Source organism: Oncorhynchus kisutch, linkage group LG14, assembly GCF_002021735.2.
Source record: "Oncorhynchus kisutch isolate 150728-3 linkage group LG14, Okis_V2, whole genome shotgun sequence".
In the NCBI taxonomy this organism is placed as follows: domain Eukaryota; kingdom Metazoa; phylum Chordata; class Actinopteri; order Salmoniformes; family Salmonidae; genus Oncorhynchus; species Oncorhynchus kisutch.
The window spans coordinates 52,018,319-52,031,769 of record NC_034187.2 but is presented as its reverse complement, the minus strand read 5'-3'; the positions used below and the strand labels follow the sequence as shown (position 1 = coordinate 52,031,769).

The 13,451-nt window shown below is 43.2% G+C and overlaps 3 protein-coding genes across 8 annotated transcripts in view; 2 read left to right on the top strand and 1 right to left on the bottom strand.

Annotated features, from left to right (window-relative positions):
- The first annotated feature begins 846 nt into the window (after positions 1-846).
- LOC109903719 (zinc finger and BTB domain-containing protein 12-like) lies at positions 847-5,803 on the top strand. Of its 2 annotated transcripts, XM_031788542.1 has the most exons (6): positions 847-1,026; positions 2,632-2,719; positions 2,810-3,030; positions 3,377-3,571; positions 3,812-4,009; positions 4,460-5,803. In XM_031788542.1, exons 2-6 carry the CDS (start codon positions 2,716-2,718, stop codon positions 5,543-5,545), a joined length of 1,704 nt encoding a protein of 567 aa, XP_031644402.1. In that variant the 5' UTR covers positions 847-1,026; positions 2,632-2,715; the 3' UTR covers positions 5,546-5,803. The 2 variants fall into 2 exon arrangements, with proteins under 2 accessions (XP_031644402.1, XP_020356187.1); XM_020500598.2 differs by lacking the exon at positions 2,632-2,719.
- Positions 5,804-6,227: 424 nt separating this feature from the next.
- Positions 6,228-9,769, bottom strand: LOC109903720 (negative elongation factor E). Of its 4 annotated transcripts, none has more exons than XM_031788545.1 (11): positions 9,548-9,769; positions 8,856-8,941; positions 8,519-8,591; positions 8,266-8,411; positions 7,977-8,054; positions 7,744-7,781; positions 7,357-7,640; positions 7,071-7,215; positions 6,860-6,914; positions 6,685-6,787; positions 6,228-6,600 (listed from the first exon to the last, which is right to left on the bottom strand). In XM_031788545.1, the coding sequence occupies exons 1-11, from the start codon at positions 9,582-9,584 to the stop codon at positions 6,527-6,529; spliced, it is 1,119 nt and encodes a 372-aa protein (XP_031644405.1). In that variant the 5' UTR covers positions 9,585-9,769; the 3' UTR covers positions 6,228-6,526. The 4 variants fall into 4 exon arrangements, with proteins under 4 accessions (XP_031644405.1, XP_020356188.1, XP_031644404.1 ...); XM_020500599.2 differs by lacking the exon at positions 9,548-9,769 and adding an exon at positions 9,304-9,409; XM_031788544.1 differs by lacking the exon at positions 9,548-9,769 and adding an exon at positions 9,304-9,409 and having other exon boundaries at positions 6,685-6,914.
- The window catches only part of LOC109903721 (helicase SKI2W-like), a 32,530-nt gene continuing 28,572 nt past the window's right edge, over positions 9,494-13,451 (top strand). For both annotated transcript variants that reach the window (XM_031788541.1, XM_031788540.1), the window contains exons 1-8: positions 9,494-9,610; positions 9,995-10,116; positions 10,414-10,535; positions 10,713-10,830; positions 11,039-11,156; positions 12,711-12,785; positions 13,083-13,136; positions 13,240-13,403. In XM_031788541.1, the coding sequence (XP_031644401.1) occupies positions 9,598-9,610; positions 9,995-10,116; positions 10,414-10,535; positions 10,713-10,830; positions 11,039-11,156; positions 12,711-12,785; positions 13,083-13,136; positions 13,240-13,403 (786 nt within the window). In that variant the 5' untranslated portion in view covers positions 9,494-9,597. The remainder of the gene's footprint in view (positions 9,611-9,994; positions 10,117-10,413; positions 10,536-10,712; positions 10,831-11,038; positions 11,157-12,710; positions 12,786-13,082; positions 13,137-13,239; positions 13,404-13,451) is intronic.

Genomic DNA, 13,451 nt, shown 5'->3' with positions numbered 1-13,451 from the left:
ACTTCACAAAATAGATGGCTTCATGAGGAAGAGAAATTATGTGAATATATTGAAGCAACATCTCAAGACATCAGTCAGGAAGTTAAAGCTAGGTCGCTAATGGGTCTTCCTAATGGACAATGACCCCAAGCATACTTCCAAAGTTGTGGCAAAATGACTTAAGGACAACAAAGTCAAGGTATTGGAATGGCCATCACAGAGCCCTGACCTCAATCCAATAGAAAATTTGTGGACAGAACTGAAAAAGCATGTATGAGCAAGGAGGCCTACAAACCTGACTCTGTTACACCAGCTCTGTCAGAAGGAATGGGCCAAAATTCACCCAACTTATTGTGGGAAGCTTGTGTAAGGCTACCTGGAACGATTGACCCAAGTTAAACAATTTAATGGCAATGCTATCAAATACTAATTGAGTGTATGTAAATTTCTGACCCACTGGGAATGCTATGAAAGAAATAAAAGCTGAAATAAATCCTTCTCTCAATTATTATTCAGACATTTCACATTCTTAAAATAAAGTAGTGATCCTAACTGACCAAAGACAGGCACTTTTTACTATGATTAAATGTCAGGAATTGTGAAACTGAGTTTAAATGTATTTGGCTAAGGTGTATGTAAACTTCCGACTTCAACTGTTCAAATGACTGGCAAGCTGTTGTCAGGGGAAGTGATGGTCCACCACGTAAAAAAAAAATCGCTATCTAAATCATAAAATTCATATTTTTTTTAATTGGGAGGGAGTGGGGCTTATTTTTATGTTATGCATAAAGTTAGCAGTGTGGTTAAGGTTAGGTTTAATATACCATTTTAAGAAGAGCATGTGTAGAAATAGGCGGGGTTTATGACTTAGTGCCTTTGGTAACTAGTGACGACCGTTGAAAACATGCTAACGTTAGCTAGTTAAACAAAGTAAACATACTAGCTGGCTCTCTAGCGTGTTGGCTAACATACAACGAATGGGTGCCTAGTTACTCCACAACAAAACATATATTAAGGAGATATAAAAGATATCTACAGTAATAGCAGGTAAGGAAACACTAAACTAGCTAATGTCGAATTTAATGCAAGGGGTCTTGTGGCTAGCTAGTTGACTTTGGCCTGGCTGGGGCTAGGGGGCAACAAGCTAGCTTGGTACTACTAAGTTAGCTGGGTAGCTACGAGCGGGGTTGGATACACAATAACGTTGGCGAAATATACAACCTGCACAATTGACCTAAGCACATGCTGCTAGTGCTAACTAGCTAGCTAGTAAAGTTAGCAGTAGTATGTAGCGAGGTCGAAAAATATATAACGTTAATGGTTATATTCAACCTAGGCTAGTAACGTTAGTAGCTTGATTGTTTACTTTGTTTTAGAGAGCCATATCATATGCCTGATTTCAGTTACACGTTGTGACCTGCTTGACTTGAAAACAAAACAAGTGAACAATGACTTGACCTTCTCTGTCTAACATGACCATCAGTTCAGAATCACAGGGAATGTTGATTGTCAACACGAGATATGGAAGCTTTTACTTTTTAAAGAATAGTCAGACAAAACCATTGCCTCTTGTACAATTTTGCGTCTCTCTCGCTCTCTTTCTGGTCTGAATTTGGCCAGTATGACAAGCTGGAGAAATGTCCAGACTCCCAAAAGTGCCAAGTTTCTCTTAGGTTGATCCAGGTGCTACAATATACAGTGGGGCAAAAAAGTATTTAGTCAGCCACCAATTGTGCATGTTCTCCCACTTAAAAAGAAGAGAGGCCTGTCATTTTCATCATAGGTACACTTCAACTATGACAGACAAAATGAGAAGAAAAAAAATCCAGAAAATCACATTGTAGGATTTTTAATGAATTTATTTGAAAATTATGGTGGCAAATAAGTATTTGGTCAAAAACAAAAGTTTATCTCAATACTATGTTATATACCCTTTGTTGGCAATGACAGAGGTCAAACGTTTTCTGTAAGTCTTCACAAGGTTTTCACACACTGTTGCTGGTATTTTGGCCCATTCCTCCATGCAGATCTCCTCTAGAGCAGTGATGTTTTGGGGCTGTTGCTGGGCAACATGGACTTTCAACTCCCTCCAAAGATTTTCTATGGGGTTGAGATCTGGAGACTGGCTAGGCCACTCCAGGACCTTGAAATGCTTCTTACGAAGCCACTCCTTCGTTGCCCGGGCGGTGTGTTTGGGATCATTGTCATTCTGAAAGACCCAGCCACGTTTCATCTTCAATACCCTTGCTGATAGAAGGAGGTTTTCACTCAAAAGCTCACGATACATTGCCCCATTCATTCCCTCAAGTTTCCCTTAGGTTGATCCAGGTGCTACAATACATATATATGTATGTATGTATGTATGTATGTATGTATGTATATATACACATATATATACACAGTACCAGTCAAACGTTTGGACACACCTACTCATTCAAGGGTTTTTATACATTTGTACTATTTTCTACATTGTATAATAATAATAGTGAAACTATGAAATAACACATATGTTGTAACCAAAAAAAGTGTTCAACAGATTCTTCAAAGTAGCCACCCTTTGCCTTGATGACAGCTTTGCACACTCTTGGCATTCTCTCATCCAGCTTCGTGATTAATTATCAAGGCACACTTGTTAATTGAAATGCATTCCAGGTGACTACCTCATGAAGTTGGAGAGAATGCCAAGAGTGTGCAAGAGCAAAGGGGGGCTACTGAAGAATAATGAAAAACCCTTGAATGAGTAGGTGTGTCCAACCCTTTGATTGGTACTGCATATTTGACATGATAATTGCATTATGTCAAGAATGTCCTCTTCATGTCTCTCATATAGGCACCACAGTAGCTAAGATGGAGGTGCTGTGTTTCCGGTTGCCAGGTCACGGTGACGCCACGCTAAAGAGCATGAACTCTCTGAGGTCCAGGCAGCAGTTCTGTGACATCACCATCGTGGCCAGCGGCAGGCAGACATTCCGGGGACACAAAGTGGTCTTGGCTGCCTGCTCCCCTTTCCTCAGGGACCAATTCCTGCTTAACCCTTCCTCTGAACTGCAGGTGGATGCCAGTGAAAGCCACCTTGATACACACTATTTGGGTTATGTTTCATAAATGTTGTGTCAGCTTCAACTGATATACTAGCTCCGGACACTTCTTGTCACATGCACCTTTCAATGATCAGACTGTTTTAATAGGCATATCTTTGGCCTGGGAAACTCACAGATGTATCACGCCAGCTGTGGTTCCAGTCCTATGCCTCATTATGGTTCAGTCGAGTAGATACTATCACAAGTCTTGCAGGATATGACACTTATGGCTTACACGATTGATCATAGGAAAGGTCTCTTGAGACGTAACAGCAAAATAACTGTTTGGTATGTTTTTGTCCTATTTTGCCCTCTAGGTGTCAGTCCTTCACAGCTCCTCGGTGGTATGTGAGCTGCTCCAGTCCTGCTACACCGGTGTGCTGCAGTTCAGCCCCAAGGAGATAGTGAATTACCTGACGGCCGCTAGCTACCTGCAGATGGAGCATGTTGTGGAGAAGTGCCGGGGAGCCCTGGGCAAGTACATGCAGCCAAGGAACCCCAGCTCACCAAAGGTTAGTTACTTATTTTGGTTAGTGTTTATTGGTGTTTAGTCGTAGGCACCCTATTGAAGCATTGGTTGGAAATCACAACATAAAATGTTAACATATATTTCAGTTGTAGAAAGCAAATACGAGTCTACTATGTGATTCAACAAAGGCTGGATTTGCAGTGTTCACTGTCAGATTGTTCTACCTGTGACAACATTTAATCGGCTCGTCTTCATTCTTTTTCTCTCCACCGCTCATTTTCAGATCAAGTCAGAAGAGAGTCACTCGATGCCAGTGACAGTCAGTGGCAGCAGTCAATCCCTTATGTCGACCTCTATTGATCATTCCCCCTCACTGCAGCCTCATAGCCCTGTACAGTCTCAGGTTGATGACCATACAGACTCGCACACTAAGACAGATATACGTCATGATGACGAACATAACGCTCTGGATGAGATCAAGGTAAGTAGATTCAGGAACAAAACTTACCAGTACATCCATCTCTGGATCTATAAATGGGTAAGAATCATGTACTCTCTACAACAGCAGAGTTGTAACTGTATTGTATCAACATAATAGTATTATGTGTATTTGGTATTTAAAATACAATGCCCCAAAAAATATACATGGTTTAGTATTTTAATGGTTATTTGTAAAAACCAAATAGTCTACCAAATTGTATTTGAGAGTATTTTCAAATACCATCTTTAAATCCCTGGGCTAAATCCATGAGTGTATTTGAGTCAGTGTATTTTAGTATTTCCAAATGCATTAAAATATTTGACTACTTGTCCTTTCAAATACAAATAAATACTTAGAATGTATGTGAAAGTAATTGAGATATTTTAAATAGTATTTGAACCTAGGACATTGATTACTAGCACACTCAAATCGGTCTCAATTTTGTTCCAGGTGAGGGTAACAGAGGAGGGTGAGTGCAGGGACGATTATGACATGATCCGGATGTGCATGGAGGGTGAGCAGGAGCTAGAAGAGAGGCGAGAGGTAGAGGAGGGCGGTGAAGATGCCACAGAGGGCCATCAGGGGGGCCAGTATCCAGATACGGACAGTGTCATAGTGGGAGGGGGCGAGGGGGACGACGTGACCCCAGACGAAATGGCTATCCGCATCAGCAGCTTCGAGAGGGAAGGGCTCCGCGCCTGGAGGCGGCGACTCACCGACTCACCGAAAGTTGGCCGGGGGAGGGGCTTCAAGAGGAAGCGTGGCTCGTACCATGAGAGGGAGAGGAGACCTCTAGGTATGCAGTACCAGGAGGCATGGCGTATGCCCACTGGGGCAGAGATGATGCAGAGCTTCGGCCTGGACTTCAGCCAGGAAGCCACGAGGTCAGCGTTCCCCTCGGGGAGCGAGCTCCCACGGCTAGACTACGGGATGGGGGACTCTCAGGGAGAGGAGCTGGTGCCTCGGGATGGGAATGGGCCGGTCCACTACAGCCCGGACGACCCCAGTGGTGATGGAGGGGAGGGTAATATGGGAATGTCGGCTGTGCCAACAGGTGGTGACGAGGCGGGGGATGAGTCTGTCGCAGTGGTAGGCTCCACCTCCAGCACAGCGGGGCCGGTGGCTTGTGAGCAATGCGGCTTGACCTTCCCCTCTGCCCACTACCTGGCCGTCCACTCGCGCGCCACCCACTTGCTGTACGTGTGCCCCTGCTGCGGCAAGCACTTCAACCACTCCAGCAACCTCAACCGCCACATGACCGTGCACCGCGGTGCCAAAGTCCACCGCTGCCAGCTCTGTGACAAGACATTCACGCAGAAGTCCACGCTGTGCGATCACATGAACCTGCACAGCGGCGAGCGGCCCCACTGCTGCGCCTACTGCCACTCACGCTTCGCCCACAAGCCGGCACTGCGGCGCCATCTCAAAGAGCAGCACGGGAAGACGACCGCTCAGAACAGCCTGGAGGCACAGGCCGAGATGGAGAGAGTGGCAGGGGAAGGAGAGGGAGACACTCAGGACAGATTTGACTTTTGACAAGGACACTGTCCAAAGTGTACTCTCATTGACTAAGCATTACAGGTTGCGGTTGGAGGTAAAGAGGGCTTATTCAAGCAAGCGTGCCTTTTGCCCAAATAGTGGTTTTGAGTGTGCCTTCAGACTTGAGGGTTGGAAAAGGGGGAAACTATGTCCTACACGGCCGTGGTTCTGGAGGACTGGAGTTGTGTAAACCTCAGTTTTCGATCTCTCATTTGTAACTCACTGGCTGACCAATAAAATATTTTAATTTGTGTATGAGAGGGTGAGCTTCTTATTAAACACTGGATGTTGGCACATACAGCCTGATTTGTAATGTGTAATTACAGCTACACACTTATTTGTAACAACGTGTACTTACTATTAAGACACTTCATTTAAAGAGGGATCCAAAATACAGTAGGCTCAGTCATTCCATAGTCATGTTCATCACAAAGGACAAAAAGTAATTTGCAATGCATGCTTACTCATGACTTGAAACACTTGTGTACTGTTGTGCATGAAAAGACATGTGACTTAGTGTACTCAGCAGACATGCTAATGTAAGTACATCTCTGCACTGTATGTGAGGCCTACAACTATGAGACTGATAACACAATAACTGTCTACACTGTATTACATTGATACAGTGCCAAATCTAATTGGCCCCTTTGATTCAAAGCAAGACAACCAGATGAACAAATGTATTGAAGTGATTTATTGAGCTCCCCAAAACAATGAATCCCCTGGTTACAAGAGCAAGACCAGGCCACCATGCCAACCACAATCTCTTTTCACGTGGTCATTGCCATTACAAATCCTGGCCATGTATAGAACTGTAGCACCTACTCAGAACAACTGACACGTGGTTCTGTATCGGGCTAACAGGCAATCAACAACAAACTCAAAATGCAATATAGAAAAAAAGCATACAAACAAAGCTAACACTAAATCATTGATGACTACTCCTTACAGATCTCCAATGCAGCACGCCCATCCAGCTCATAGGAAATCCTCACTGTACACAACCTGGTTCCTCTTGTCTCGGTAGGAGCCTTTGGCACTGTTCTGTACAGCTGGGAGAGAGAGAATACATTAATCCAGAGTTGACACTGTCACACTGCTTGTTATTCTGATCTGTGTTTGACTCCGATATTTACCCAGAGTGGCCCAGACAGATTTGCCGGTGGCTGCCTCCAGCATCGGCTGCTTCCTAGCGATGCTGACTTTTATGGGGACATCTCCCACTGTGCTTCCATTCAACTGGGAGAAGAGTGTATAGATTATAGGTTTTACACTATAATGAATTAAGTTGGGAGCTAGAGCTATACTTACCTCTGCTACAGCCTGGTCTGCAGACTCCATCTTTTCAAAGGTGATGAATGCACAGCTAGAAAGAGAAAAACAAGGTTGTGTTCATTAGCCATCAAACAACAAAACCGTAAGGGACTTACTGGACTAGTTTTCAATTGCAAAACATTTCAAAACACAATCGCACACTGCCACATGGATGTAAAATCTCAACATTGTAGTTATGTAGCCCTACTTGCGTTGGGAGTCCATGGACAGGTCAATGATGGTGCCATGTTGGGAGAAGGCTAAACGCAGGCTGTCCTCCACAAGGCCAGTTCCATACACATACACCGTGTTCCCCTTCCTCACCCCCCTCCGCTCTGGGTATGAGTCTGATCCTGAGAGGGAGAGAGAAGATAAGGGGGAAGAAAAAAGTAACATTATTCGCTCTTTGAACTTGTATTTTGATTGGAACATCCTTTTAAGAATGCCAGTGATTAAAGACATGAAAGACAGAAGTTCAGTAAAAGAATATTCACGTCTGAATGGTCCGTCTCGCTCACGTGACTCTCTCTCTCCTCCCCTGTCCCGGTCACGCTCTCCGTCCCGGCTCCTGTCTCTGTCACTCCTCTCGCGGTCTCGCAGCTCTCTGTCCCTGCCCCGGTCGCCGCTGCCCCGGTCTCTCTCCCTCTCTCTGTCACGCTCTCTCTCTCTGTCCATCTCTCGGTCTCCTCTGTCTCTCTCTCGCTCTAGGTCTTTGCTGGTGGACAGGCCGCCTCCCTCCTCCTCATCACGAGCTGCTCGGTCGCCTGGAGTGATGAAGCTGTTGGAGAGCCACAGAGGAAATGATTTTAAACCGCCTTATACAGAGAACCAGTGTAGAAAACATGACCTACTCTATTATTCATCAGAGCTTTTAGGCTTACCTCTCGTACAGAGATTTTCTGTGGGCTCTTTTGCCAGCCTGAAGTAGAAATGTCAAATGTAAAGTAGCAGCATCAGTTCTCAATAACATGTTTTTTCAAAGTCACTGGTTCTGTGGCCACAATACAGGCAGACAGCATTGGTAAAATACTGTACAAGCATGCCATTTTGTAGGTAAAGTACATAAATTCATTGGATGATTTTAAAATGGGATGTCATGTCATTCTCACTTTACCTCAGAAAGCTCATCATCTGTGGACATGCTCCTTTGGAATGGTTGGAAAGCCACAGGGCCTGGGACTTTCTCTGGATCCTGGTAAACGGAAAGAAAATATAACAAATCATTACTAGACCATCAGTTTATAAGTTTGAGTTCCATCAGACTAGTGTATGTGTCATATTTAAGAGGCATGTGCGCCTGTCAGCTTTATACATATTATTAATGTATATTCATTATATAAATAATTTATTCAATGATCAATTCCTACATTACACATCCTTACATATTGCATGTTGTATCTTACCTTGAGCTTGATCTCTAGTGTTCTAGAGCGCTTAAAGCCAGAGTTCTTGTTCTCCGACTTGATGGCACTGATGGCCCCAGACTTGATCAGCATCTTCGCCTGCTCTGTAGCTGTCGCTGTATCTAGCACAGGCTGGTCTGACAAAGCTAGACGACAGAGAAAGTAGATGCAACTTAACCAACTTAGACCAAATATCTGCTTAGTAATACAGTTTTAAAGAGTTCACTTCTTAAAGTGAAGACAAAGCCCATACTGCGCTTCAATCCACTCTGATTGGTCTGGCTGGTTGAACTCTGCTGCTTCTTCAAAGCCAGCAGGGCCTTTTTCTATAGGTGTGAGGAGAGAGCGAGAATAAGAGGTGAACAATCAGAGTTTGGTAACATAATAATGATGATATCTAACTGTCAACATTATGCGTGTGATGATGGCTGACAGGTGAATATTGATTTAATAAAGGCCTACCCCTAACCACATCTGCAAACGTGGGTGCAGTGGCACATCTCATTGTCAGCAGGATACAGTTACATACAGTTACATGGATAGAGTTCTCTCTAGTCAAGTGGAGTGAGGAGATTCTTTGAGTTTCTCACCTTTTTCTTGAGTTTGGCATATTTCTTCTGCAGAGACTCCTCTTCCTCTGTCAAGGAGCTTGGGAACACCACCATGTTGTACCCAGCTGGAAAGCATTGTGAAAAGGGACCAGAATAGTGGACACATTTGCACAACAAAATGCACGTCAATACACGAGTGTGGTTGAATTCAACTCTATAGCATGAACTCAAAAACTACCATATACACTTTGTTCACGACCACAGCGGTTTCTCTTTCTACATTCTGCATGCATCTGACAACATTTTAAGCGTTACGTTAGATTGTTAGCTAAGGCTAGTTAGCTACTTCTACATTATGTATTACACAGGGCAGTGGAAAGTATTCCATTGCTTATCAACAATACGGCAATGTAGCGTTCAGACTACAGCAATTCATAAAGACACTACATTGACACTACTGTATTTAGAAATGTAATTACGTTGTTACCTCTATAACCTTACTGTAGCTACTTTTAATCACTCGCTCCTTCATGAACACAAAAACAAAGGCGCATGAATATGACGTATAATGTTGGTAGGGGTGCATGAATAAAAAAAAATACTATTCAACCTGCTAAATTGCAGGAATAAGTAAATTATAATAAATGCATGGCATACACTTGACAACAGTTAGTAAAATAATGCATTAATATTGAGATATTTATCGTATTACATTTGGCAATTATACCTACTTCCTGCATACCAAACTTGGCCATTTCCGACTTTCATCTGCGGTGGAGAAATGGAAAGAATAGGTAAAGGACAATTAAACGATAGATAATATTTACATTTTCAGTTAATGCATTAGGCATACGTTTAAGACCATTGCTGTAAACTTTGTTTTAAAGTAACCTGCTAGCAGTACAGTTTACTGGCGAATATGACAGCTTGGGTTAGCCTAGCTAACGTTAACCACAGTAGCCAGCTCAGCTGTCATTCATGTAGCAGAAATGTAGTCCCTCCCAACATGTGCAACGTGTTAAAGGCAGAATCTTATCAGCTAAAGCAGTACATGATGACATTGCAATATGTGTATGTGCATTAGTATATACAATGGACTCTATTGTATGATAGAGGACAGTCCACAGAAACTAGGCTATTCATCTCAATCCCATTTCTCTCTCTCTCTCTCTCTATAGATCTGCCCGCTGTGGGCCCCACAGACCTCCCTATATCCCTGCTGGAGATGGGTTGCTCTGGCAGGTTTGAGCTCATCACACATCCACATCCCAATGACCAGCCCCTGCCTCCACAAAGTTCGGTCAGTATGAGAGTCAGTGTGTGGTTGGATTCATATCTGAAAACGATCATTTCTACAGATATGAAAAGGACTGCCAAGCAAAATATTCCATCTACCTCTCTATTTGTCTAAGTTACGTTTTTACAGTAGGTCTCACCTACCTACCTACCTACCCTTATCCTTCAGATCCGCCATCAAGTTTAGAGGAAAGGGAGAAAACATCAGTTTGAATTGCAGCCTGTGTTGACATAGATCTACTATCCAATCTCTCCAGCTCATTATATGCCTTATATATTTCTATAACTATTTTATCTACAGCTCCCTCATGGACTCCCTCCCACTAGTGTGAGCCTGGAGACAGAGGTAGAGAAGCGCTTTCTACGCAACCCTGCCTGGCTTCCCATTCACGATACCGACGCTGCCTTCCATAGGTTTCTGAAGTGAGTATGCTTACATTTCTTATTAGGGTTTTTACATCTTTACTTTTTATTGCTTTGATGCAATGTAAATCTTTCTTTGGAAGCGGTGTTTATAAGGGGAATTCAGTGGTCCAGATGAGGCCGTGGTACCAAATGGTCACAGAATTAACTTGCGGTAACAGACTTGTTTTTCTCTAGGCTGGCTGAGAGAGATGTTCATATAGACTCTCTTCTCCATTGTGCTCTGTCTCCTCTGCACTCTGGCATCTCAGTAGTCAGAGATCCAACAACAGGAATGTTGTTGGACTTCACTGAGGTACATACTAGTGTCAGATCTTACCTAGCTATGCTGTCTTAGTCTCTGTGTCCTAATCATACAGCTATGATCATGATGTGACTCAATGGGAACATTCAAAATTGTAGCACTTCCCTGAGTGGGGATCTACTAATCCTATTGAAAGGTCTACTTTGATTTTCATACACATTTTGCATCCCAGTGTCATTAAATCTCACTCTCTATCCAGGTGTTACTGGGGGACACGGGCATCTCTGCTAAGAATTCTATGTCCCTGCAACGTCCACCAAACCCTAATCCCTCTGAGAGCCTACGAGGAAGCAACACCAACTACCCGTTTTTGCCCGGTGGGTCTGACTCATTCCCTAAGTATATTGTCAGAGCTAGATACACTATATATACAAAAGTATGTGGACACCCCTTCAAATTATTGTCTATTTCAGCAACATTCATGCTGACTGGTGTATAAAATTTAGCACACAGCCATGCAATCTTCATAGACAAACATTGGCAGTAGACTGGCATTACTGAAGAGCTCAGTGACTTTCAACGTGGCACCGTCACAGGATGACACCTTTCCAACAAGTCACTTTATCAAATTTCTGCCCTGCTAGATCTTCCCCGGTCAACTGTAAAACTCGTTCTCTGGATTGATGAATCACCATCTGACAGTCTGACGGACTAATATGGGTTTGCCGGATGCCAGGAGAACGCTACCTGCTCGAATGCATAGTGCCAACTGTAAAGTTTGGTGGATGAGGAATAATGGTCTCGGGCTGTTTTTCATGGTTTGTACTAGGCCCCTTAGTTCCAGTGAAGGGAAATCTTAACGCTACAGCATGCAATGACATTCTAGACGATTCTGTGCTTCCAACTTTGTGGCAACAGTTTGGGGAAGGTTCTCTCTTGTTTCAACATAACAATGCCCTGTGCACAAAGCAAGGTCCATACAGAAATGGTTTGTTGAGATCAGAGGGGTGGCAGGGTGGCCTAGTGGTTAGAGCGTTGGACTAGTAACTGGAAGGTTGCATGTTCAAATCGCCGAGCTGACAAGGTACAAATCTGTCGTTCTGCCCCTGAACAGGCAGTTCCTAGGCCGTCATTGAAAATAAGAATTTGTTCTTAACTGACTTGCCTAGTTAAATAAAGGTAAAATCAAAAAATGAATTGGTGTGGAAGAACTTGACTGGCTTGCACAGAGCCCTGACCTCAACCCCATCGTACATCTTTGGGATGAATTGGAACGCTGGCTGTGAGCCAGGCCTAATCGCCCAACATCAGTGCCCGACCTCACTAATTCTCTTGTGGATGAATGGAAGAGAATCCCTGCAGTAATGTTCCAACATCTAGTGGGAAGCCTTCCCAGAATCATTAATCTCCTTTGATTTTGGAATGAGATGTTTGACGTGCAGGTGTCCACATACCTTTGGTTATGTAGTTAACCCACTGTTCCTAGGCCGTCATTGAAAATAAGAACTTGTTCTTAACTGACTTGCCTAGTTAAATAAAGGTAAAATCAAAAAATGAATTGGTGTGGAAGAACTTGACTGGCTTGCACAGAGCCCTGACCTCAACCCCATCAAACATATTTGGGATGAATTGGAACGCTGACTGTGAGCCAGGCCTAATCGCCCAACATCAGTGACCGACCTCACTAATTCTCTTGTGGATGAATGGAAGAGAATCCCTGCAGTAATGTTCCAACATCTAGTGGGAAGCCATCCCAGAATCATTAATCCCCTTTGATTTTGGAATGAGATGTTTGACGTGCAGGTGTCCACCTACTTTTGGTCATGTAGTGTATATGGCTCTGATATGTATAATACATGTTTGTTGTAAATTATGTCTTCCCTTAAGTCAAATATAGAATATAAATATGATCTCTTTATGTTGTCACATAGGTGGTATGGAGGAGCTGACACTGGAACAAATCAAGAAGAAATCCGAGCTGGAGGAGGACATAGACTTTGAGAAAGGTGATTTTATATTTCTTTATGGGGTTGAAATGGTGAAGGGGCAATTGTCACACCAAAGACTGTCTGTGCACAGTGAGGGAGGGGAGTGATTGCTTTTGAATGAAAATGCAGACAGACGTAATCTTTGAAAGAAAAAAAAAAACAGTCTTGTGTGCTGTTCCCTAGGAACCAAATGGTTCTCTTCAAAAATCAGAATACAGATTTAAGATCTTTTTGTTATTGAGCATATGTGTTTCTTGCTTGGTTTATTTCATGTGTATGTAAGTAATATACAGTATGTATTTCCCTTTACCTTAGAGTTACTCACAGTGCCCCCTGGACTGAAAGTTGGGATGGACTTCAGTGACAAAGGTTTGAATGGCCATTTGTTCCTAAAGGTTATCCTCTTGGCTTGAACTTGGCTTGAATAAATATATAATATGTTTTCTTTCTTTAAAAAAAATTCTCTATGAAGATGCCAAAACCACAAAGGGAGAAATCAATCTCCTGTCCCTCCTGTCCACCTTTGATGACATCATAGACTCCCAGCCTGAGGCAGAGGAGAAGGAGAAGGGCCACGGAAGTGGAAATGCACCCAAACTGCCCAGAACCAACAGCCTGGAAGACCTGGGGATCAAGGTATTGAATAAATCGTTTTTGTTGTTGTTTATTGACAAATACAATCTA

Coding starts and splice junctions, on each gene's coding strand:
- LOC109903719 (XM_031788542.1), top strand. Junction 3,572..3,811: donor GGAACCCCAGCTCACCAAAG/GTTAGTTACTTA, acceptor GCTCATTTTCAG/ATCAAGTCAGAAGAGAGTCA. Junction 4,010..4,459: donor ACGCTCTGGATGAGATCAAG/GTAAGTAGATTC, acceptor ATTTTGTTCCAG/GTGAGGGTAACAGAGGAGGG.
- LOC109903720 (XM_031788543.1), bottom strand. CDS start 8,930: ATGGTGGTGTTCCCAAGCTCCTTGACAGAGGAAGAGGAGTCTCTGCAG. Junction 8,055..8,265: donor CACTAGAGATCAAGCTCAAG/GTAAGATACAAC, acceptor TCCGTTTACCAG/GATCCAGAGAAAGTCCCAGG. Junction 6,915..7,070: donor TCCATGGACTCCCAACGCAA/GTAGGGCTACAT, acceptor TTCTCTTTCTAG/CTGTGCATTCATCACCTTTG.